The 25281-nt window shown below is 41.5% G+C and overlaps 1 protein-coding gene across 11 annotated transcripts in view; it reads left to right on the top strand.

Moving 5' to 3' along the window:
- Window positions 1-1128: 1128 nt before the first annotated feature.
- ZMYM2 (zinc finger MYM-type containing 2) overlaps window positions 1129-25281 on the top strand; it is a 92588-nt gene continuing 68435 nt past the window's right edge. The window contains exons 1-5 of one of the 11 annotated variants that reach the window (XM_054815991.1): window positions 1129-1406; window positions 3592-3649; window positions 13655-13856; window positions 22507-22630; window positions 23886-24745. In XM_054815991.1, coding sequence (XP_054671966.1) covers window positions 23896-24745 — 850 coding nt within the window. In that variant the 5' untranslated portion in view covers window positions 1129-1406; window positions 3592-3649; window positions 13655-13856; window positions 22507-22630; window positions 23886-23895. Of the gene's footprint in view, window positions 1407-1843; window positions 2587-3044; window positions 3263-3591; window positions 3650-13654; window positions 13857-22506; window positions 22631-23885; window positions 24746-25281 lie in introns of those variants that run through there. The other 10 variants (XM_054816009.1, XM_054815935.1, XM_054815983.1 and 7 more) reach the window with 10 other exon arrangements.

The raw sequence follows: 25281 nt of genomic DNA, 5'->3' as shown, positions 1-25281 counted from the left end.
TAAAAAACAGGGCTACATGTCTACAGGGTGACGAGGGTTCTCTGGAGTTATAGACTTTTATATATAAATACATTTCAGTACAGTTCCAAAATTACAAGCAAAACTATTAAAATTTCTGTTTGAAATGAAAACGATAATGAAAATGGTCTATTGCTACATTGCTGCATAAAAGTCCTAGGTAACACTGTTAGGTAATGTCTATTGCTAGGGCAGTGGTAAGAGGAAGGTGCTCTTTAGTTACTTTTTTAATGACAATTAAGACTGATAGGTTTCATGTAATGTGTTCTAAATTAGAAAACCACTAGTTTTCTACCATCCATCTCTAGATGCATCAAAGCTCTCAAAAACAGATGCCTAAATCCTCTTGAATTTCTTTCTGAGCTTCATAAGAACTTAAATGTTTACAGATAAGCACTGCTGCAGAACAAAAGTCTTCTTCCTGAGATGTGCAACTGGAAAGGTTGGAAAATATGTAGCGTAGAGGATGACTTAACGTGGTTTTGACTTTTACCAACTTAGAAGATAGTCAAGGCTAATAATGGAAATGATCAGGAGCCAGCTGACCTGATGGAGCATTAAGAGATTCAACACTGAAATTTCAACATCTGTCTGGTTACTATGAACATAATTAGCTGGATGGTGTGATGCTAGAGAACAAAGTTTATGAATTTACAGGGCAACTTTGAGGAGACCTTCAAAACAGGTGGTGATTCCTCTCCATGGCACTTTCTCCCTGGGCAGTTGAGCTGTTTGGCCATCAGCTCACCTCTTTCTTTCAGGCATGAGCAATGGTGGTGCAAACTGCCACCAGCCCTGAGGTAACTCTCTCCCCTCACACCAAGTAGCCCTTCCAAGCTTCATCTGATGGCTAGGATGGTGCGAAAAAAACCCACATTAATTCCCATCAACAACATACAGTGTTGGAGAAGCTTTTGGCTTGAGTTGTTGACTGAAGCCTGTGTCTCCGGGTGGGACCATTAGGAAGAAATTAGATGTATTGTTATGACAATAGAAGATAGAAAATTTCTGGTCTCTCTCACACATGAAAATTATTAACCAAACACATCGAGGGTGGTGGCGGAGGAAGGAGCCAGCCCTTAAGTGACTTCTGCCGCCCTAGAGCAAGGCTGCTCCGCGGGCTCCCCAGGCTGATCCCGCGGGAGGCGCCCAGCTCCGGGCTGGAAATGGCGCCAGCGGCTTGAACCCGGCTCCTTGCGCATGCAAGAGGCTCTCTCCAGGGGACACTGCTCCGCGTGGTTGACACGAATTGATACCGGCTAGAGGAGGCAGGGCGGCTATTTGCTCGCTCTCCCTCTTCTGGGCAGAGGAGGATGAGTAAATGGGGCAGAGCGGGACCAGCGCGCAAGACGAAAGGCTGAGCTCGCCAGGTCCTCGAAGGAGCGGACGTGAGTGCCATGGCCAGCGCGGGGGGAAGGAGCCGCGCAAGGGAAGTGCGCATCCTCCATTTTGGCGGAGGGCGGGCGGAGAGCTTGGCTCCTGGCGCCTGGCCGCCGTCGCCGCCCGGAGCACTCTTCCCCGCCCCGCGGCACTGCCGGGGGCACCCGGCTCCTCTTCCCGCAGGGAGACGGGCAGAGGCGCTTCAAATGGACACCCCGCTGCGCCTCACGTTGGTTCGAATTGGTTCCAAGCTCCCCGCAGCAGCTTCCGACAAAATGGAGGACGCCACCACTGCTACCACCACCACCACCACCAGCTCCTCCAGGAGCCATGTCGGCGGCTGACATGGCGCCCTCCCCCGCAGCGGGTGGGGACAGGAGGGTGTCCTATGGCGAGGGCGGCGAGGAGGCGCTGCTCCGCTGGGTAGGCTGTGGGGCTGTGGGCGAGGCGCCCTCCCTGGGATGCGTGCCTTCTCTCCCTTTCCCCTGTGGGAGCGCTTCCATTATCCACGCTCTGTCCCTCATGGAAATAGCCCCAGGTTCATGGCCCTGCTGAGGGAAGGAGCGGGGTGGGACCTCTGGGAGTGCCACGGCGGAGCCCTGCCAGCCCTGTCGCTCGGCGGTGGGGGGCGGAGAGGGAGAGGTGCGCCCGCTCCCCACGGCCGGGGCTGTGGCGCCCACAGGGACCGAACGCAAGGCTGGGATGGGCAGCGCAACCTCCCCGCCGGCGGAGCGCGGCCGGCCCGGCAGCAGCGCAAACTTCTGCAAGTTGCTGCTGTCAAAGAGCTGCGCGGGGACCGCGAGCGCAGCCCTCGGACGCGGGTAACGAGCCGGTGGGCAACGATCCGGGTTCCTCAAACCTGATGGATCAAAGTGGGAAGAACCCCAGGCATGGCCAGGAGGAAGATTGGCAGTTTATAGGGTCAACCGGCTGCGGGCGGCTCTGATGGATGGGCGGTCCACCCACTCCGCTAGCCCAGCGCGAGAGCCCGCCCTCTGGGGGAGCCAATGGCGGGGCAGGGAGGCGGATCTCCCGCGAGCTCGCTTGGCCCGGTTCCTCCTCCCCTTCGTTAGCAGCTGCGCTTCGCCCGGGACTGGACCGAGTTAGAGTTGAGACGCCGGAGGAGTAGCGCAGAGTGCGTGCGTCCCCCGCGGGGGGGGTCCGTGCCTGCGAGCGCTGGGGAGCCGGGTAAGGTGGGGGTGCGGTGTGCTGCGCCTCAGGGGTGGGCTGGCGGGCGGTTGGCGGCGTGGAACTGCCCCCAGGGCGGGGATGGGAGAGCAGCCGCCGTGCCTCCGAGCTACCCGGGCTAAGTACCCCACGGTGTCGTCGCTGCTGCGCCGCCAGCTCTCGCGGCGGCGGAGGGGGCGCGGGCAGCACCGGGGGCAGCCCCACGGGTAACCATCGCGGCCCGAAGGTGGGCGACGGGGGTAAATGGGGGGCGCCCGGGGGCATCCGTGAAGGGGGGCAGGGGCATTTGGGGGAAGGGCCGGGTCTGTTTTAGCGCCTCCTATTTTAACTCCCTCCCTTCCCCGCCGGGCCCTTGGCTGTTGTTCTGCCCCGGTGCCTCCCCCACCCACCTCCCTCGCCGCCCCCCCCCGCGGGTGCCTCCCTCCCCTGCCCGGCGCGGCGCGGATCCTGCCGCCGTCGCTGCTCCCCTCCCGTATTGTTTGGCTGGGTCTCTCTAATGGCGGACAGGAGGCGGCAGTGCTGCTGGCCGACTGCAGGGGGGCAAACCCGAGACCGGGGGCAACTGCCGCCGGAGCGTGCGGGGGGCCGAGGCGCTCGCCAGGCGCTGAGGCGCAGCCGCTGAGGGCCCTGCGACCCCCCGGGGCGCCGGTTCAGGGCTGCTTAGGCAAGTTAGCAGGTAATATTTGCTCCCCGGCGTGGGTGCCACCACTGCCTGCCCCCATGCACTCGTGCGGAGAAGCCCCCGGTGCAACTGAGCGCGGGGCTGGCCCCTTGCCTCCCCCGCCTTCAGCGGGGGCAGGTGGCGTGGAGGACTACCCCACCGCCCCCGGGGAGGGCAAATTTATTTATTTATTTATTTATTTATTTATTTATTTAAAGGGTTGGGATTAAAGGGAAGTGGTGGGTGATGCAGGCGGTACCTGCCCTGGCCAGGCAAAGGAAACGCTGCTTGGGGGCGCTGCCTGCTCTTGGCTGCCCCATGTTAACCCCATGTCTTTCCCTTAGGCTCCAGCCCAGTTTGGTGCAGCCTTGGCAGAGACCAACAAGGAGAGGGAGCTCCATTGTGAGTGCTATTTATGTTATCTATTTCTGCCTCTGCTAGACCTGCTTAGGGAGGGCTTGACCCACCCCCCCATATTCTCCGGGGGCAGGGGTAGAAGGAGGGGCCTCCAGGGTTGGGTGGGGAAATTCCTGGGTCCAGCAGCTGCTGCCCTGGGGCGAAGCCCCAGTAATGGCTGTGAGGCGGCTCCTCCTCGGGGTGGGCGCTGCTGCTGCAGACATCGCTCCTGCAATACCAACTCCGGCAAGCAGACGACGGGCTGCTGCCGCTGCTCACGTTACCCGGCTCAGGAGGGAGGGGGAGGGCATATTTCGGGTGCCCTCTAGAGTTTTAGAGCGTGTATTAAAACCCTTGAACAAGATACCTTTAGCCACCTTTAATTTTTTTTCCCCCTTTCTCCAATCCTGTGTCCTGTATATCTTGAAGCTAAGAAGAGGAATGAGAGGTTTAAAATAACCCAGCAATTTGCGGAGCATACTCCAGTGTCTCTCCTTTGTGCGTTCAGACTGGTTCTTTATGCCCGCAGATTTGCTTGGGTGATTTTGTTGGGCGCCTTTGGCAGTTTGTGTGCCTTGGCGGGGCTTTAAGCCGTCTGCTTTGCCCCTTCCCCAAAAAGCTGGAGGTCACTGGGAAAACCCACAGCTTCTTAATAGTGAGCGTTTTCGGTGTTTCATCTGTGTGGGATTTTCAAAGCAGATTTTGATCTGTTGGGTGTTAGGTCGGCTAAGGAGAGGCTGATTACCGATCTCTGTAGGATTGGGGTGTAATTTGACTCTGGTTTGCGCCCCTCTTCGTAATATTTTTTTTTTCCCCTGCACGGGAGATTCTGAAATCGCAAAGTAGTGTAGCAAAGGATAAAGTAAGGCGGTGTGCACATGGGGAGAGGTTTTAGAAGCTGTTGAGTTTGGCTGCGTCCGCCGTCCACGGGCTGTCGCCGGTAGAGGCCGCCGCGAAAAACGCAGCCGGCCCCGGCAGGTCTGGTGGGTAACGTGCAGCCAGAGAACAAAACAAAAAGGCAGCGCCTGTCTTGCGCTCTGGGTTCTTCACTTGGGTACAGCAGGGATTCAGGTGTTGTAGTCTTTCCCCACCACTTGTATTTTCAAATATTTTGTTTTCCTTTTTTTCCTCCCTTGCCATTCTATGTAGTAGATTTTCCAGATTTGCATAGCTTGCAACTTTCTTTGTCACTTTTTGGTGGCTTACATATACAAAGAATAAGTGATTCTCTGCAAAACCTCACTGCTTAGGAGGAGGGCATCAGATTTGGATTTATTCTGAGCTTCTAAAATTACCAACCTCATGAAAACTTGAGAGTTTGTATGGCCTGTTATCATTAATAAAGTGGTCTGTTCTAAACCTTGACTTACTACTGTAATTTTTAAATTTTAATTGTAATTTTTTAACTATTGCTGCATCTTGCATGTAAGGCTACCACCTAATTTTATTGCTGATTCATTATACATTCCAGTCTAACATCTATTCTGCTTTTTCTGATGCTTCATGTTTAAAAAAGTTACTTCTAAGAGTGATCAAGGCAAATAACGCTGTGGAAGGAGGGAGGCTGTTGTGTTGGAAGGGAGTGAAAAAGGATGTTGTGTACTGGAGCTGGTTTGAAAAAATTTTTGCAGCTTTGTGTGGCTGCTTATGAAAAGATGAGAATACTGCCAAGAACAGCTGTATAGCTAAGTATCAGTAAACCTCAATAAGCAGTTGCCAGCTGGTTTGTGAATTACACTAGCATCTTGCACAAAAGCATCCTACTAGATGGCACGTTGTTCTTCTCCAGCTGTGGTGGTGGTACAGCCTTTTCTCTAGCACGTGACTGGAGGTAAAAAGTGTATCTTATGGCACATGATAGGCCGTGCTGTTGTGTGAGGGAATGTGTTCGGTGCTTACTGCTGCAAGATCATCAGCTCTGGGAGCCAAACTCCTCAGCCACAATCTGTGAAATGGAGGTGATGATGGGACATTATTAGGTAGTTAAAATAAATAACTTGTTTTAATAGAAGACTGTCTGAATTAGAATATCTAATAAATTTGCTTTATATTGTTATTAATCCTCTTTGACCCCAAATACATGATTGCATTCTATTGTTACTTACCCTGGAATAATATGCTAAGAGTGATTTGCATCAGCAAGAATGTACAAAAGCCAGTGGAAAAAGTGAAAGGAAGTTTCTTTGTCTTCTGCAGAGCTCATTCAAGTGTATGGAGGGATGTGGGACCAAAACTGGTACAACCCCTTTCAAATTTTTGCTGGTTTTCTTCCCTTTTTGTCCAGCAGCATCACGAACAGTCTTGCATTGTTATAGTAGCTTTCATTTTGGTTTCGAGGACTAAATACAGAATAACTGAAGTTCTGTCCTCTTGTGTCAGAGTTTGCAACCAGTTGATATACTCTGCAACAAAAGCAGAATGAGGAATTCTGTGAAGAATTTATATCAAGTATTGTTACTAATGGAAAATCCACTGTTCATGGAGAACTCTTTTTTTCCAGAAGATGTGTACATCACAAATAACTAAGCTCAACATAGCTGTGGAAGGGGATTGAAATTTGAAGTTCAGAAGAGTTTAAAAGACTAGTAAGCTGTCCCTTCTGAGAAATGTGAGATAATACTTGCCTCATAAGGTTCTTAGAGCCCTGTATGCTACAGGACTTTTGTTGTCTGCTGAAATTGTTGAGTTTAACTCAACAGTTGAAAGCACTTTTGCAACTTCTTTTTAACTTTAACTTCATTTCAGTGATTTAATCTTACTAGGTGAATGTTCCAGGAGGATAACTGGGTTTCTGAGAGATTAGAGTTCAGGGGAAACTTCAGCTTTTCTTCCATACTTGTAGCCTGTGCTACATGCTGCTGGCAAATAAGGCTGGCAGTACGTGCTAACTCGGTATATGAATGATCTTCTCAATTTAGATACTAGTATTAAAATTCTTCATTTTGGACCAAGATTTGTAAGTTTGTCAGATGGTGTTTTGTATTTGTAAGAGAAATCTTAGGTAGAAGGGAGCAGTGTGAGACTTCTGGAATGCAGTTGTGTGGTATGTCCTCTTCAGTTAACATTTTGAGTAACTGATTTTATATCATAGTTTTCCAGCTGCACAATGGCTTCCAACTCCTGTTTGTTGCCCATACATTGGTGTAGATGCACTTCACTTGGGTTATTGATACTGCTACCTTTTTGGGGGGAGAAGCCCTAATTCTTATGTGACTGTTCTTAGCTGCTTCTGTGGTTTCTAATACATCAACAAGCCTTGTATCTTTGCTGTGTGGATCTCCAACTCTTACCCCCACCAAGATGGCTAAGGAGCATTCATTGCTGCTCTGGTTGGCTTGGCTGAATATGAGCCAGCAGTGTGCCCAGGTGGCCAAGAAGGCCAACAGCATCCTGGCTTGTATCAGAAATAGTGTGGCCAGCAGGACTAGGGAAGTGATTGTCCCTTTGTCCTTGGCACTGGTGAGGCTGCACCTCGAGTACTGTGTTCAGTTTTGGGCCCCTCACTACAAGAAAGACATTGAAGTGCTGGAGTGTGTCCAAAGAAGGGCAGTGAAGCTGGTGACATGTCTAGAGCACAAGTCTTATGAGGAGCGGCTGAGGGAACTGGGGTTGTTTCTTCTGTAGAAAAGGAGGCTGAGGGGAGACCTTATCGTGCTCTGCAACTACCTGAAAGGAGGTTGTAGTTGGGTGTTGGTCTCTTCTCCCAAGTAGCAAGCAATAGGACAAGAGGAAACAGCCTCAAATTGCACCAGAGGAGGTTTAGGTTGGATGTTAGGAAAACTTATTTCACTGAAAGGGTTGTCAAGCACTGGACCAGGCTGCCTAGGGAAGTGGTTGAGTCACCATCCCTGGAGGTATTTAAAAGGTGTGTAGATGTGGTGCTTAGGGACATGGTTTAGTGGTGGCCTTGGCAGTGCTAGATTTATGGTTGGACTTGATAATCTTAAAGGTCTTTTCCAACCTAAATGATTCTATGATTTCAACTCCACTTACTCATACAGAGATTGTTTTGGCAATTTAAGGCTTTTGTCTTCTGTCGCTTCCAGAAGTTATCCATTTTAAAGACAAAAACCATATTCATTCTATGAAACTCTTTGCCACTAGAGTTCAATAGGATTCACACACACAAAAAATATGATCACGTCTGTATGGATGAGAACAGCAGCAGTTGCATTAGATGAGATCAACAGCTGTCCTTTATGGACAGGTTAGATCGTTACTGTCTGCTGAGGGATTCTCATGCCTTCACCTGAAGTATCTCGTGGATTGGACATGTCAATAATGAAAGTTGTTTTCTTACTCCAGTTTGCTATCAGAACAACATTATTTCAATCCATGGTTATAATACGGAGGACAAATTCAGATTTTACTAGTCCAACATAATTAAAATTAACAGATAATTCAGTTTTGTGGTCAGTGGAGAATCTCCAGTGACATGATTGCTACCAGTGTATTTTTTGAACTGCTCTGTGTTCAGGGGGTATTTACACTTTGTAAGTTTGTTCTAATGCTTAAGCACTCCATCCTTCTCCTGTGCTTCCCAAGCTTTTTGGAGCTGCCTTCACCATTACTTCTTTCTCTGCCCTTTCCACCATCAGCCACCAGAGAATAATCTGATGGGGGGAGTGGCAGGGATTCATCACTGAGGCAGGGGCACAGAAGCAAGTGTTCAGTGCTCTGAACAGACTAGCTGCAGTAATGGTTTGAAATGTACTCGGGCATTACCAGTGCTGTCCCCAACCATACTGAGCGTCAGTAACACAAGAGGATTGTGGAGGGTTTTTTGTTTGCTTTAAGTTTGTCTGAGATGAGAGTATTTAATCATACATTGCTGTTGTACAGAAATGATAGTTTTAGATCTTTAAAATACTTAACACTTAATATGTTACTGCTTTACCTAAAATAAATGAATTAGGCACTCTGTACTTAACGGTACATTAAGGTTCATAAACCTTTTTCCTTAACTCTTACAGGACTATCAGAATCCTTCAGTTTGTATCACTGTAACTTCTAAAAGCCATAATACCTAAATTTGTCTACCTAGTCCATCAAGGCATAGTCCCTACTCACTAGTTTTAATAGTGACACATGATAAGATGATGTCATCTTGATTCAACCTTTTGCCCAGTTTAATAGATTGTGCAAAGTAGCAATGTACACTTGGTCACACACTCTGTTAACTGATAGGACAATGACTGCATAGATAGTTGCACCATAGATTACCAATCTAACTCTTGGAGGGCTAGCAAAGAAAGCAGATCATTAGGAGAGGACAGTGGTATTATGGAAGAGTTCATATTGGTTTCCACATGCAGTTTCCTCAATTCTTCTGTTGTGAAAGATGGCATTGGAAGAAGATGATAAAATCAGGCATAATCCATAGAATAACTATATGCGTAATTTTCTAATTTAGGCCTGTTATGGCTCATAGTCACTTTTAGAAACATGGACCTGTTTATTTTCCTTCTGCAGACTTTTGTTGGAAGCATGTGTGTTTCTTGTGTTCCTTGTGTTCCTCGTGATGCATCTTTTTTCTATTTTCTTTCTTTTCTCCTTGAAAGTTTAACCTTGGTGAAAACCTGACTTCTTTCTGGAGCTCCTGTTCTTTAGATCCCTGTAAGACCTCTCTAGTTTGGCATTTACCCCAATACTACATCAGATTTTTCTAAAAGTTATTTTGTTAATCTCATTCATAACCTCAGCTATCATCTCTGTATGGATGACCTTCAAGTCTCTCTCTCTTCTGGGCTTGCTGCCTTCTATACCAGCTAAATTTCAGCGTGTGCTTCTGACTTCTCTTTGTGGATGTCTGACCTTTAGCTCAGGCTACTATCGTAAAGGCAATCCTTCCTTCCCAAAATGAAAACTGTCATCACTTGTGAACAGCATTGTCATGAGATCTTTTTGGTTTAAGCCAGTGATCTAGCCCTTTTTTAGACACAGTACACAGTACTCTTCTAACAGACTGCAGATTTCCTTGTAGTAAGCTGTCTTAATTGTTAATAAACAATTAAGTGTTTGTTATTTAGTTGTGTTAATCACATGACTAAATCTCATACTTGCCTTTGATCTCTGTATCTTGTGGTAGCAGGGGTTTTTTTACGGTTGTGGTAAAAATGATCCTGCTCTGTTGATGTGGATTCAGAATCCTGAACAATAGTGCTTTCCTTGTCTTCTGCTTTGACTATCTGGTCTTTTTGCATCTTATATTTTCTGGTTGTAAAATTAACAGGTTACTTGCCTTAAATTTGAAGTTGGGGTTTAGCTGTGAAGGGTATTATGTATCTTTTGCTGTCGTTAATGAGATTTTAAGTGCTGTTTAGAAAGGGACATCATGGGCAGTTGTTCTCCTGTGATGCTCCTCTTGTTTGGAGAAGTTCCCTGTGTGTGCCCTTTTAAAGCAGTTGCAACCTGGTAATGCAAAAGAAGCTAACTTTAGGAAACGAAGCCTACTAAAAGCAAAACCACCACCTTTCCTGTCACCCTGGGACTCAAACAAACTATCCTTGGAACAAGAGCTAATTCTAACCGTTGTTTATGGTGGTGCTGTTTCCTTGTATTCTCCTTTTTGTGTCTCTCCATCTGTTGTCCCTTATGTTTAGGTTGTTTGCTCTTTGAACAGTCTTATTCTGTGTTTGTACAGTGGCTAGCATAATGTGGTCCGTCACTTTGGCTCCCAGGAGCGTGTAGTAAGAGTTGCAATATATGGGTGTGGTATCAGTGTCTTTTTTCCTTTTTTTTTTCTTTTTTTCCCTGTGTGTAGAAAGGGGAAGATGACCTAGTGTTCTGTTATAGCTGAAACAATTTCATCATTTTGTTTGAGCAAGAATTGATGATTAATATATCAACCTATATACGTTTAAGAATTCTTACTAAGCTGGAAGAATTTGCCAGGCATCTTTGGAATTAATAGCTAGTATTTCTGTGTGCATGGGTTTTGGGGGGGTTTTGTTTTGCTTGTGATGGTGGTTGTGTTATTTTTGAAAAATGTTCATTCAGAAGGTGAGATTTTGTTCTGGTAGATGATGCCTCATTAAAGAAGCCAAGTGGTATCTAGAAAGGCTGGGAAGAACTCTGTAATACATATAATAATTTAAAAAAAAAAAATTGCAATTTAGAAGTGACAGAAAATGGGAGAGCGCAAGAGAAGTTGGTTGTTTGGTTTTTACCAGGCAGAAATGTTGGATGTGTCTTGGAATTGTTGCCATTGTCACTGTGTTTGGCCATCATTATGTATACTTCTATCCAAAGAATTAACAAATAGAAATACTGAGATAGTCTGACTAATACTGTGTATAGTACAGCAATTATCATCTGAACTAAGTCCAGCATTTTTTAATAATTACAAAGAATTGGACAGTTTGGAGAAGACCTACAAGAATGATTTAAGAAGGCATGGAAAACATGCTTTCTATTAACAGACTTTAGAAACTCAGTCTATTCCTCAGTTAATAGATTAGGGTGTGACTTAGTTCTGGTCTAGGAGACACTATGTTTTTTCCACCCTCCCTGAATGTTAAAGGCTTAATTTCTGAGTGTTGATTATTGCCTAAGCAATAGAAATTCATGCAGGGAACAGTGTGTAGCCTTTCAGCAGGTAGGATAACGAAGAGTTGGGTTAACTAAGAGTTGGAATAACTTATTGAGGTGTCACTTTCTTCTTTTCAGGCAAAAGTTTAAAGAGGATTTGAAAAGCTCCCCACCAGCAAAGTTAAATAGAGTTGGTTTTGTTTGGGTTTTTTGGTGAGGTTTGTTTTTGTTGGTGGTTTGGTTTTGGGGTTTGTTTTTTTTTTTGTTTGGTTTTTTTTTTTTTTTAGGCTTGGAATAGACTTTGCCCTGCAGGTCTTTATTCTAGTTGCAGATTTGGACTTGAAAGACAAAATATTGGCTTAGAACAAATGCTATATAGTGTATTTTTCATGGGGTTATGTTCTAATAAGCATATATGATTGGTTGCGTGACTGTTTAAACCAGCCTAACTTAGGCTTGCTGTTGTTCTTTCTTCTTTGTACCAAGACTGGCTTTTTCTGTTTCTTTTGTTGGGAGTCAGTTTAGCTCCATGAATCATCACAATGAATTTTTTTGGGGGGGGGGGGGGGGGAAGCTGTGTAGGTGTTGGGTGTTTGCTCTATTTTTTGTATCTCAGCTTTCTACCACATTAGCTCCCATGGTGGACTGGCTGCTAGGACCCATAAACAGCTAGGGAGAAAGATTTGTGCTGGAGGAAGTGGGAGAGAAGAGAGAGAATTCAGAACCACAGTAGTCCCGTCCTAGACCGGGTGTGGTTTATTGTTATGGAACTGCAGCCTTAGCAAACACAATATGCATCTTGTTGTTTAAAAATAAAGCTACCTTTTGCTTTCTAAATCTAGTTCGATAAACTGGAGTCTTGATGGCATAGTGTAACTTGCAGCCAGCCAGCAGGTGCAGCTGTGAAAACCTATCATACTTGCCTCGCTGACTGCATTCATTCTTCTCTTGGATCTCGTTTCCCATCAACCTTACCTCGGCATAGAACTTGAACTATTTTGTGGTTATTTCTTCTTTTCTTCCCCTTCCTTTTTTATCTCATTTTGTTTATGATGGTAATATTTTCTTCCTTTGTTATACTGTAGCTTCATTGGCTGTTTACTTGGTCATACATAGACTATGTGGGCTTCCCTCCTATGTGTAGCATAGTATTAAATGTACCCTCTTAAATTCAGTTTTCATTATTCTGAATTACCAGATGCATTGAATGCTTATCACTGCAGGTAAATTGTGTTGAAGAAGCGTCCATACTGGGCCAAAAATACTAGGTTGTTTAGCTGATAGTCGAGTATTTCTCAGAAATGAAAAAATCTGGTTGAGACTACTAGCTGATGTTAGTTATTGTTAAAGACAAGGAAAATGGTCTATCTACAAACTTCCTGTTCATTTACGAACTATGGCATGGCAGTTTTTCTTCTTTCTAAGTACGTACAAAAGTAAAAAGAAAAATTTTAAAAGCATTAGTGAAAAAGATTTGTGAGCAGACACTGAGAAACTGGGTGTGCCATGAGGCATGGCAGTTACCAGTTATCCATGCTGGGTTACCTGTTTCAGGGGCTGTATTTATACAAATGTAGACTGCATGCTAGTTTAACATAAAAATTGAAAAAACCCCAAACAAACAAGAGGAAGCACTAATGAAGAATGACATTAAAAGTTCTTGTTGACAGGAAGTATTGGAATAGTACAGGCCGGATACTGATAGAACAGAAAGCAGCTTCAGGTAGTCCTGATAGACAGCAAGTTGAACATGAATAATGCTTATTTGCAGGGATGAATGCAAGCAGCATTCTGGGCTGAATTAAGCAAGACTGTGGCCAGCAGTTCCAGGGAACTGATTGTTTCCCACTGTTTGATACTTGGGAGATCGCATCTACAGTGTTCAGTCCATTTTTGGGTAGAGCCTGTTACAATAAAGATGCTGATGTACTGGAGTGATCCCAGTGGAGGGCCGCTAGCTTAGAGGGCTGGAGCATGTAACAAAGAAGGAAAGGTGAGAGGGGTGGATGTGTTTAGTCTAAAGAGAAGGCTGGAAGAACATGTTACTGCTGTCTTCAACTAATTAATGGGAAAGTATAGAGAAGATGAAGTCACGGTCTTGTCAGAGATCCACGTTGATAGATTGGCAGGTAATGGGCATAAGTTGCAACAAGGGAAATTCTGAATAGCTAAGATAAACACTGGAAGAGGGTGTCCAGAGAGGCTGGGAAATCTGTATCATTATAAATATTCAAAGCTCTGTTGGGTATGACCCTAACAACCTGACTTAACTTCAAAGATGGATCTCCTTTCTAATTTGTCACTGCTCTGAGCTGGGGTGGATTCGATAAGATGATATCCAGAGGTCCCTTCCAACACCAGCAGTTCTGTTAAACTTGCAGTGTTTAAGCTAAGTCTGATATCATTTAGTGACCAGGAAGATGCTCTCCATTGATGTCATATACACTGCTTTACTCTAAGTTAATGTCCTGGTTTTCGCAGGGATAGAGTTCAGCTTTTCATACTGGCCTGCCAAGGAGAAAGCAGGGGCGCCCAAGAAGCTGCAAGGGGACACAGCCAGGACAGCTGACCCAAACTGGCCAACAGGATATTGTATACTATATGATGTCATGCTCTGCATATAATTGGGGGTTGGCCAGAAGGCAGGGCAGCTGAAGAACTAGCTGAGCAACAGCTTCAGATGGTGAGAAATTGTGTTGTGCATCACTTGTATATTCTTTTATCATTCTTATTCTCTTCCTTTTCTGTCCTATTAAACTGTTTTATTTCAGCCCACGAGTTTGACCTTTTTTTTTTCTTTTTTTATCTTTCTTCCCCATCCCACTGGGAGAAGTGTATGAGTGAATGGCTGCGTGTTGGTTTTGGGTTTTTTTAGCTGCTGATCAGGTTAAACCATGACAGTTAATTTGAACACTTTTTTTTTTCCCTCCTGTAACACAAAAATAAGAATTTGTGCTGTTTGGGTAAAATTATCAATAAAATGTAAATGTATGAAATACTGTTTAAAAACTACCTTAAATGCACTGACTTTAAAAAGTGTATTTTACAGGGAAGGTTAACTTAACAGAATCAGCATTACTGTAGTTAGTAAATTGGTCTGTTTCTGAACATGTAGTTCTACAGGATGCGTTAGATCTAGTAGATCTCATCCTCTTGCACTTGAGATTTCTCTTCTTTCCTGTCTCTGGTTGTTTTCTCAGATTTGATAGGTTTATACATGATTGGCTGTACCCCCAATTTCATGTAACTTTACAAATTTGAAAGATTGCATGCTACTTGTGTTTTTTAGGTGTTTACAGATTAATATAGTCCCTATAATCATGATACAGTTGTATCAAAAGTATAGTCAATGCAACTATACCTCTTATGAAAGAGAGAGTATTTGCTTAGTTACAGAACCTTTTCTCATTATCTATATTAAATTTGTAGCACTTGCTGTAATACATCTGTTAACAGTGTACTTCCAACCCTGCTTCCTAGAACCTGTAATAATGAAATGTTGTTTTAAAGGGATTATACATTTTGTGTATTATTATCTCAATTTAATTTCTTGAATGCTAGCAAAAACTAGGGACTTCATAGATTTGAATTCTCAATTAGTCTTCATTGGTCCCTGTGGAGAAAGAGTAAGGCATGTTTTTGAAATGTGTGCTGTGACCCACTGACATTTATCAGTGGCCTGTATTCCATTGTCCAGTCCAGACTTGTAAATAATTTTACTATTCTCAGGTCTGTTTCTGATCTAGCCATTCAGTATGCATTTTTTTCCTACTAAGTGTTACATTTTTTGAAATTAAGATACATCAAATGACAACTTGGCCTCTCTGCATGCTGTACTAAGGCCACTTTCTACTAATTATTTTTAGTTTTCAGTAGTTTACTTGCCCTTTTCCTCTTTTCATATCTGTAGCATAGTGTTTGTCTGCTGTTACTGTACTGCTCCCTTTCCACTTAGGTCATCTTTCAAGTCTGTTGCTGTGGTCTAGTGTTACCTACTTTCCTGGAAATAGATATGCATTTGGTTATAAGTAATAGATAAGCATTTAGATATAACTTGTTCTGTGGGTGCTTTGGTTCTTTGCCTTGTTTCACCTTTCTATACCATTTATAATAAAGGATATCCTTAAGCAGCATCTTGCTGCTTTAGTAGTAGAGAGGTAGAATTTACTGTCTGCTGCATTACACATAATGGCTGTTAAGGCTAGAGGTGATGCTGTGTTCTTGCTGATCAGCACATTTTCATGATTAAACAGCCATGAAATACATTGAAAGTGTGTGTATAAGGGGAGGGGGATACATGTCATTATGCCTGCCCTAAAACTTACACATAGTTAGTCAACACTATGATTTCTATTTGCCATGAATTGCTCTGCCAAGTGCTGCTTATTCCCTATGAGTACTCTTGAAAATGATAGGGGCTTGGTGTGGATATGCTTGCATTCAAGATTGACCCTGAATTTTGATTCTGTTCATGTATACGGGGGAATAATTCTTAACACTAGTTGAGTAGGAATACCCAAGGAAGAGGCTGTGATAAGTAAAGTTACTCAGATGTTCCTGGAAACATCAGTTGAAAACCAGATGTCAGCATTCACATGTAATGCTGATGGTTGCAGTGCAGTTAAGATGCTCAGGAGATACAGAAGTTTGCATGTTTTCAGTAAGTTTTAGTTTGTGTGTAAATATTTTGTTTTTTGAATAAAACCAAAACTTACTGACTCAACTGCTTCAAATATTTCTTTCACTATCTACATCTTGCCTTTTTACTGTTCTTAGTCACTGTCTTTGCTGGATTACAGGTCTTTGTATGCATATGCTTTTCTCCTAAATTTCCTGAAATCTGTGTGACAAAGACATTTTGGGTGTAACATAATGACTTTTAGTAAGCTGATTTCTTTGATCCATACAACTGCTTTGAAAATCTGGGGAGAGAATGAAATTTGAAGCAGCTCCAAACTTATGGGAAAATAAATTCTGAGTAGTATTTCTAGGCTGAAGTAATGAGATCTCAGGCTTTTCTAATGGTGGTACTCAGACAATGGATAGATTAGATTTTGTGAACCTAAACTTAGTATCCTGTTCCTGAAAGATCTTACTTGTGTTCTGAAAAACAGCAATATGAATACATTGATGGGTTAATGTTAAATGTTATTCAGATTCTTGGTTAATATTTATAATTAACGTGTATAATATTTTAAGAAAGACCCTTGTTTTACTTTGTTGTGAATACTTGCACTTGAATTAAGCCTGAAGTATGCAAGTATTTGTTGAACTTACTAGCATGATTTGTGTGTGAAGCTGGTAGACTGATGAAATAGTTGTGTCATTATGGCCTTAATGTAGTATGTTAGGTTTGCTTAAAGTCTTAAAGTTTCAGATACCCTACTGATTGTGACCAGTGGATATACATGGGTTTTAATATTCAGTCTGTTGCTGCTTGCTCCGTTGTCAGTTAGCATGTGCATTTTGGAGTGTTTTATACAGTATTTGCTGTCAGGGTAGTGCACTTCAGTCTGTGGCTGTCGGCTTGTCACTACTATCCTATGTGCTAAAACGATCTCTACACTGAACTCTGAAGTTGTGGCACCAACTGTGTTGCGTTCAGGCACAGCTGTTAGTGTTGTTGCACAGAGATTTTTGTTTTGGGGAACTGATCTGGCTGGAAGAGACTCCAGCGGGAAAGTCTCTGTCAGCTGGATCAACTTTTGTCTGGTTTTGTGTGTGGTTGCAGAAATAGCTCTACCACATGATAGCATAACAAAATGAGTCTGTGGACCTAATAACTAGGTGGCCCTTCAGAAGTGTTAAAACTTTTGTTAAAGTTTTGTTAAACCATTTGAACTGGTTGCATTTCTGGCCTCTGTAGCCTTCTACAGCAGTGAATCTCACAAATAAGAGGAAAAGAAAATGTGTTCCTGCACAATAGATTATTAAAGCTACTTAATTCTTTCACTGGGCACCTTTTTGTTTGTGTGTTTTAAGACACTGGGCATAGCTCTCTATTTATCTTTGTTGTGGTTCACTCCTTCCTTCTGCACCCCCCTGGTGGGATGGGGAGGAGAATAGGAAGAAAAAGGTAAAACTCCTGGGTTGGGATAAGGACAGTGTACTGGGACAGCAAAGGAAGAGGAAAATAACGACAACAGTACTAATAAAAGAATATAGGAAGTGGGTGATACACAATATAATTTGCTCACCACCTGGACCCTGATGCCCAGTCCATCCCAGAGCATCTACCCCTCCTCCCTAGCCAGCCCCCTTTATATACTGAGCATGATGTCATATGGTATGGAATATTCCTTTGGCTTGTTTTGATTAACCATCCTGGCTGTGTCCCCTCCCAGTTTCTTGTGAAAATTAACTCTATCCCAGCCGAAAAACAGGACAAACTTCTATGTATTTTTTTTTTCTTGCAGATTTATCATCTTCCTTAAGTTGTCTTTCTCTTCCAACAAGAAGACTTTTCCTTTAATATAAATTATTCATGTAACTCATCTGGTTTTTCCTGTCTCTGAAAAGGGGCTGACCTGAACATCTTGTGATTAAAAAAAATGTAGTTCTTCAACATCTTGCTTATGTAGTGACAAATGTGTTCTGTATTGTTCTTGATTCTTCTTTTATATTGTTTTTCCTCTTTGGTCGTTGATGATCAAGTAGCTTTGATTTGAAAGAGTGAAAGAGTTGCAACTTGGATCTTAGAGTTCCACTTTAGAGGAATTGCTATGTACGTATTACTCTCTTCTACCTGTTCATTACCTCGCGTTTATTGCTAGTGATTTTGCCTACCGTACTGTCTGAGCATTCAGCACTGCGATATCCTTCTGTAGTTTTTTATAACCAGTTTCTGTTTTCAGCTGCTGTGAATGGTTTTGTATGATTAGGAGACCGTCACTTTGGTAGTCACTGTCTCTTAAGGTTGATTTGTGTGTTAACCTGTGTAACTTTATTTTGGAACACTTGTGGTAACTTCTCTTTATTGTGATAACAGCAAACAACACATGATATTTTTCTCTTTAAATAATTACAAATCCCTCAGAGAACGCTTTATCAAATCTTTATTATAGATAATTTCCACTGCAGTCTTCAGTGACGAATGTGTTTGAATGCCTTTTGGAAATCTTAAGTGCAGGGTTGGTCAACAAGTATGTGAACGCTTGAAAAGATCTCTCCGCTAGTCCTGTGAGGCATTACCCTTTCTTTGCAAAATCCGTGTTAATTTGCTCCCCATGTATTATTCTTTTATGTTTATTCAGCTGTAGTTTCTATCATTGTGTTTGGTGATGGAAATAGGACTATAGTCTGTAGTTATCTGCGTAATTGTTATCACCTTCTGCTTAAGTTACTGGTTTCAGGTACTGAAATATAAAATTGCTGGCTGTCTTTAGAAATCTTAAGTGAATGCCATTTGGCCCTAGTGATTTGTGCTAAAATCCTCTTCTATTAGCACTTTGATACAACATTTTTCCTCTGACTTGACCCCTAGAAAGACAGCTTAGATGTGGTCTTCCCTAATCTTTACTAAACATCAATGCAAAGAGTTTATGCTAGTTTCTGCTGTGGTTCAGGCTTCTTGGGTACTCTTTTTCTTTAGAAAAAATTTACTGTTTGTAGAATTGGCAAGAATTGGCATTTTAGACAAATCTTTGCTCTGACGTAGCTCAGTAGCCTGTCTTGAACCATGCCTAGCAAAAGGTAAAGAATAGGGCAAATGTATATGAAACTTCCCCCTAGTGCAATTCCAGCATCTTCGTAGCTCAGAGACTTCCTGATGGTAGTCTTTATGGGTTTTTTGGGGTCTTTTTAGATTGGTTGTATACTTAATATGGTGAGTTTTTAAATAGTCTTCATGTTCTCAAGAAGCTTTTTGTTCTAGCTGCTCCATTTAGTTTCCCTTTAACTGGGTTCCTCACACTTATGATTTTCTCCTTTTTCATGTCAAATATTGCAAATATTGCAAATAATGAATTTTTTAACTTTTTTTTTTATTCCCCTGAGAGTTTAGATATGCTTTTTCTGGAGTGCTGTCGATAATTACATCTTGAACTATGTTGCACGGCTCAGAATTAGATCAGGAGCTGTTTTTCCTTCTGTTAGTGTTCTAGTTGGTTGCAGTTGGCTATGTTGTAAGAATTTGTCTCCCTCATTCAGTGGCGCATTGTGGGTTTTTTGTGTGGTGGGTTTATTTTGTTTTGGTTTTTGTCTGCCCTCTTCCCCTAGTCTGCACATCAGTAGTTGAAGTTGTCAGTAATTACTTTGCAGAGTCTCTTGTTCCCCTTATCTCACACGTGCTGTCACTGTTGAGTGGAAGTGATTCATAGTATACCATTAATGCATTGTGTCTTCTAGTTTGGATATGGAATTTAAATGCAGCACAGTACCTGTTGAGGTAAATTATTTAGTTAGGGTATTGTGCTTTCCTAGCAGAAAGTAGTATTCCTTCACTGGGACAAATCAATCACTTTCTTCTTGTTCCTATGTTTGTACCATAGTATAATACTGTCTCCTGAATTTTGTTCATCCATTGACTTTGAAGATATCTCAGTTACATATTCTCTCAAAAGCAGTCTTTCAAGTTTTCCTTTTTTATTTTGTAGGCTTCTAGGCTTTATATGGAAGCACTTGCACAGGCTGGTCTAACTTCAGGTGTCTGTTTCAAGTGCCCTGTGTTGGTGGAACTGTAGTTTTGGCTGGGTTTCAGTGACTTCTTTTTGATTTTTATGACTTTGCTTCAAGTGTACTGTGACTGTGCTCTTCTGTCACCTTCATCCCAGGTGTTATTAATGACACTTAGTAATGGCTTTTAAATTCCAGTTTCTGCTTTTGTTAAAGTGTAGTTGATTATTTTTTTTTTTTTTGGTAGACACATACCCCACCTCGATTTCTTCAATTCATGATAAATTTACAATTCTATTTTATCATTCAACAATGGAGTTAAGACTTGGCCCATGGAGTGTTACCTAGCTGGCTGTAGTATTTTGCCATCCTTCAAGAGAAGGGCCTGCATTTTGCCTTTTATTTCTTCCAGCAATTAAGCCTTGAATGTAGCTATGGGATTGTAATTTATTTCAGCATGAATACTTTTACATGAGTGATGTACCCTAATTTAAAAGGAATACATAAAAAGCCTGGTTCAAGAAGGGCTGTTGGATATTGGTAGTGGCTCTGTTTCCATCCAGCTCTAATTTTGGTGCCTGTGCACTACCACAAAGCCTTGAGCTCATTCTGCAGCAGTATCGAACATATGTTTTCTGCAGACTAGGTCTCACCAGTTTGTGTTTTGTTGGGTTTGTTTAAAGTCTCAAGAATTCATCCAGTAATCAGCCTACTCAATCTTACAGGTTTCTAGCAATTGTATTGCTATTGTTAAGCATCTTTCACTGTTATCAGTTGTGAGGTGTGAGGTTTTTCCTAGTTTCCTGTTCTAAACATATTCTCTTCACTCTGTAGATAATTCATTTTTTGGTAGTTCATAATTTAGAAATACTGTCTGTGACATTGCCTATGTAGTTTTTGTGTTTCTCCTTGGTACTAGCATTTTTAGAAAACAAGCTACCTAATTTTGCAATTTCTAGGGCAGAAAAAAAATCTGATTTTTGAGGGTAGTTTTGTTGCTGAATCTTGCAGAGGTAGGAGCTGATACTTGTGAGGAAATATATGCAGATTTTGCTTATGACCATGCACTAACAGTTAATCACGTAAGTTTTTATTTTTGTCAGACTTAATAATACAGGTCATTAAAACCTTTTTAAGAGCCTTTGTGGAAAAAATAAATATATTTAGGCAAAAAGATAGATGTTTTGGGTCTTGCCTTTGCTACATATTATGTGCATGTACTGTAATACAGCCCAAGTCTGTCTTTCTACTAAGGATCTGTAAAAATAGGAATAGCAAGGGTTTGAGTCAGGCCTGAGGTATAGTCTTGGCATATTCTCATTTCTTCTTTACTCCCATCTGTTCAGGTATATTTAAAACTTTATTAAAAGCTTTATGTGCTTGTGATGCTTTTGTCCTTGTAGAGAAAGAACATACATGGAATAAACCTGGGAAACTTTAAGAATCAGTGAACTGAATTAATTCTTTTCAGCAAAAGCTGAGATGTAGGGGAATCTAACTTTGAATTATTCAGCCCTAGAGGAAAAAATAAGATAGGTAAAAGAGAATATTGGATTAAATTAATCTTCAGTGTAACTGACTGATTTCTAGGGAGGTACAAGCCAACTGCATTGATAATTTTTTGTTGTTGTAAGAAAACCTCTTTCATTCCAATTGAATGTTACCTTTATTGTGGTTCAAATGCTATTACGTAATGGCATTTGGCTGTAGGGCTAACATATGAAGGAATTGAAAGGTGGTCGCCTCTCTTCTAGGATTAATCTGGTTCACAGCTATGCTGTTTGGTCCCGCTTCCCTCCCCCTGATCCCACTCAGTTAATGGACAAGAGGGCTTGAATAATGTTGTAAATGTGTAGAAGAATATTTGAGCTTTATCCCTCTGGGCCTCTTTACTGTCTGGGGATTTTAAGGGCTGTCCTCAAACAGTAGATAACTACACAAGTTGATACTCTCTATTTTTAAAAATGCTGCCAAGTCTGGGAAACCTAACGACTGTTATAAAACCTGAAGAATAAATACAGGCTTGAACTTTGAACATTTTCAGTCTCCTGTGAATGATCACATGTGTTAATATAAGCTATGGATATCTGAACCTGTGCTAAGTATCACTTAAATGTATATTCATATATACAATTTGAAAATTATTAGCAATGTAAGGTTTATATTGTATTGTAAGACTGATTTATAATGTACATTACATAGTTTTCCTTTTGTTATATCTTAATTTTAACATAGTATATTCTGCTACAAGCATCAAGGTTGACATGATAAGCAAAGAAATATAACTGCTAAGGTTTCTTTTTGCACTAAGGTTTCTTTTCTCGAAAGCTCAGTTTACTTGAACCATTTAGTTCCTTAATATTCTATTACAGATATACTTCTTAATTCTAGTGTTTGATTACTTAATTGCAGTTATGTCTGTCTGTGTCTTACCAAACTTTGTATTTTTTCCATCTATCTATAAAGCGTCAAACAAGATTCTGGAAATGTGATGTGACAGAGTGGAAAATCTAGAAAAGTACTGTTGCTGCTTTACTCATGGCAATGATTGCATAGACTGACACTCTCTCTAACATTGTAGGATGATAGTGCTGAAAGTCAGGTTTGAATTTAAACTGCAAATTTAGAAGGAAGTCAATGGAATGAATATAGTTGGTAGAAGAGGTTTGAGATGAAGAAACTGTTCTGGGTATTTAATGTTTGGTTTAATCCTGTTTCAGAACACGCTGCTTTTGTGGAGGGCAGCAAGTTGATACAAGAAGAGCAGGTTCCCCACAGGAAAGAAAATAAAAGCTCTTGGAGCAACTTATTAAGGTAAACAGATTGCAGTGGATTTCTGGATGGGTAAGTATTGATGAGCAGGATATTTCTATTTCCTCTATTTACCTTCCTTTATAAAGGATTTATAAAAAAGCACAGAAAGCTACTTCTAGCCTTTCACAAAAGCTCAGTGATGTCACACATTAGTATATACTCTAAGAGATACCCAAAATATCATGTAATTCTGACTGTATTCTTGTGTATATCGAGATCGATTTAACTTACTGGGTTTTAGTGCAGGTGTTTTTTAGAGAGACCTTAGGTCCTTTAGCACTGATTATATACCAGTTTGGAATTACAGAGACAGAAATTGTATATCCAGGTTGCCTTTTATATTTTTTTTTTTTAATTCATGGTAGAACTGACAATTATAAACAACATATTCCCCAAACTGAGCAATTACTAAAAGCAAACAGAAACCCCCAGGCAAAGTAGCTTTTGGGAAGGTGCCTGGAGAAGCATCGCTTGCTGTTAAGAGATGAAGTTGTTGAAAGCTGCAGTGGCACGTGAGGTAGTTAAGTCAGGACCTCAAATGAGCTGCCTCTGGTAATGGCTAGAAGTAAGAGGTTGCTGTGCACCTTCCACTGCTCAATAATGTATCTGTTCTTGTCATCTGCAGCAGTTCCATATCTTGCTCGCTTGCTTGCTTCTGTGTTCCAGTTATATTGGGGCTGCCTAAGGAGCTTTGGCAATGTGGGGTTGGGGGAAAATCAGTCAAATTTTCAAAGTTGTTAAGCAAAATGATGTTGCTTTTTTTTTTGCGCGCTAGGCAGTTGGAGATGCGCTTCAGCCTTTTATGGTATAAATGTATTGATATAAAAGCTCTGTAACATTTCTAAGAGGAATGAAATTTAACAGGAATTCACATTTTCTTTCTGTGTGTCTAAGTTTTCATCTTGCTTTGCAGTCTAGCAAAAGCAGTGTTACAGGATCACTGTGTGCATACGTGGGTGGGAAAGGGACTGAGAAATCAGGATCATGTAATAAATACCATCAAAAATTCTGTTTTGTATGTATGGCTAAACATAATGATGTGTAGCTATTGTGTGGGAAATAGCAGTATTTTTTTGCTAGTATAGGATTAGAAAGTAAATGAATGTTAAAACGTTCAAAGAGTGGCATAGAGAAACTTTGTTTTTTCTTTACATGATCTCAGGAAGAAAAAGTAAAAGCTGGAACTATTAATTCTGTAGTTATTTTTAAGAACTCTTATCGGAAAGTTATATCTTACTCTGAAGTTGGGTGGTTTTTTTCTTGCTTTATGTTTTCCTTTAAACAGCAGATCTGGAATGGACACAAGTCCTCTGGGAGGATTAGAACTGTCTGAACATAGTCCTGGTCTACTCAGGAATACCACCATGGCAGCAGGTCTTGCAAACGTAGGAAATACGTTTGGAGGTCCACCAAGTTCTTTAGTTTCTAGACCTAATAAATTCCAAAACTCACCTATAGAAGATGATGATGACGTAGTTTTTATCGAACCTGTACAACCTCCACAAAATTCTACGTCACTGATAGCAGATCAAAGGAACACTGCATTTACATCATCAAAAAATGAAGATCTTCAAGGGAATGATTGCAAAATGCTTCCTCCTCCAAAAGACTTAAATTCTCAAAAGGGGAGTATAAGTGAAACTATTATTATTGATGATGAAGAAGACATTGAAACAAATCAAGGACAAGAGAAGAATGCTTCCAGTTTTAATGAACGAAGACTTCCAGAGTGTAAAAATAGAACCAACAATATGGAATTCTCAGCTTCCGGTTTTTCAAGAAGTAAGGTAAATTCAGGAATAGGTAATAGTTGTATAACCACAGAACCAGACTCTGAAATTCAGATTGCTAATGTTACTACATTAGAAACAGGTTCTATGAGCTCTGTGAGTGATGGTCATTTAGAAAATGCTGAAGGGCGTGACATGAACTTAATGATTACACATGTAACATCACTGCAGAATGCCAACTTGGGAGATGTATCTAATGGACTACAGTCAAGTAATTTTGGTGTTAATATGCAAACATACACCCCATCTTTGACTCAACAGACTAAGCCTGGTGTAGGACCTTTCAATCCTGGTAGAATGAGTGTGGCTGGAGATGTATTTCAAAATGGAGAATCTGTGACTCATCATAATCCTGGTAAGTTGCAATTCTGAACGCTTCCTTAAAAGCTGAAAATAAATAATAGAATGTTTGATTAAAATATTTTTGGCAGTGTCACTACTTAGTTTTTTAGTTCAATTTGTGTGGAAGATCTTGCTTCCCTTCATCCTCATCACAGCCTTATCTGTGACTCTAGAAGAAAATATGTTCAATGACATTAATGTGTTAGGTAGGTACACTACCCCAGTTTAGCAGTTGGTGATACCTTCAGATGTTCTGAGACACAAGTATTTGTATCTAAAGCAAAGCTTTTTTTATGAGTTAAGTGTACCTCTTTAATTGACACAAAGGTTAGGGTATCTATGTAACTTTGTACCTTTTTGTGGAGTTCTATGACTAATATAATGCAGCAAAGTTATTTAAGTATTATTTTACTGATCTGTTGTCTTGCCATCTGAATATAATTTGACATGCAAAAACCTGAATTTGAAAGTCTGATCTTAAGTTGTAAGTAGCTAGCTTTCATAATTCATTGCATATCGAGCAATTCTTGGTATTGACAATGCTTAACA

Source organism: Grus americana, chromosome 1, assembly GCF_028858705.1.
Source record: "Grus americana isolate bGruAme1 chromosome 1, bGruAme1.mat, whole genome shotgun sequence".
Classification (NCBI taxonomy): domain Eukaryota; kingdom Metazoa; phylum Chordata; class Aves; order Gruiformes; family Gruidae; genus Grus; species Grus americana.
The sequence above is the reverse complement of the archived record's forward strand: the minus strand, read 5'-3'. Positions and strand labels throughout refer to the sequence as shown.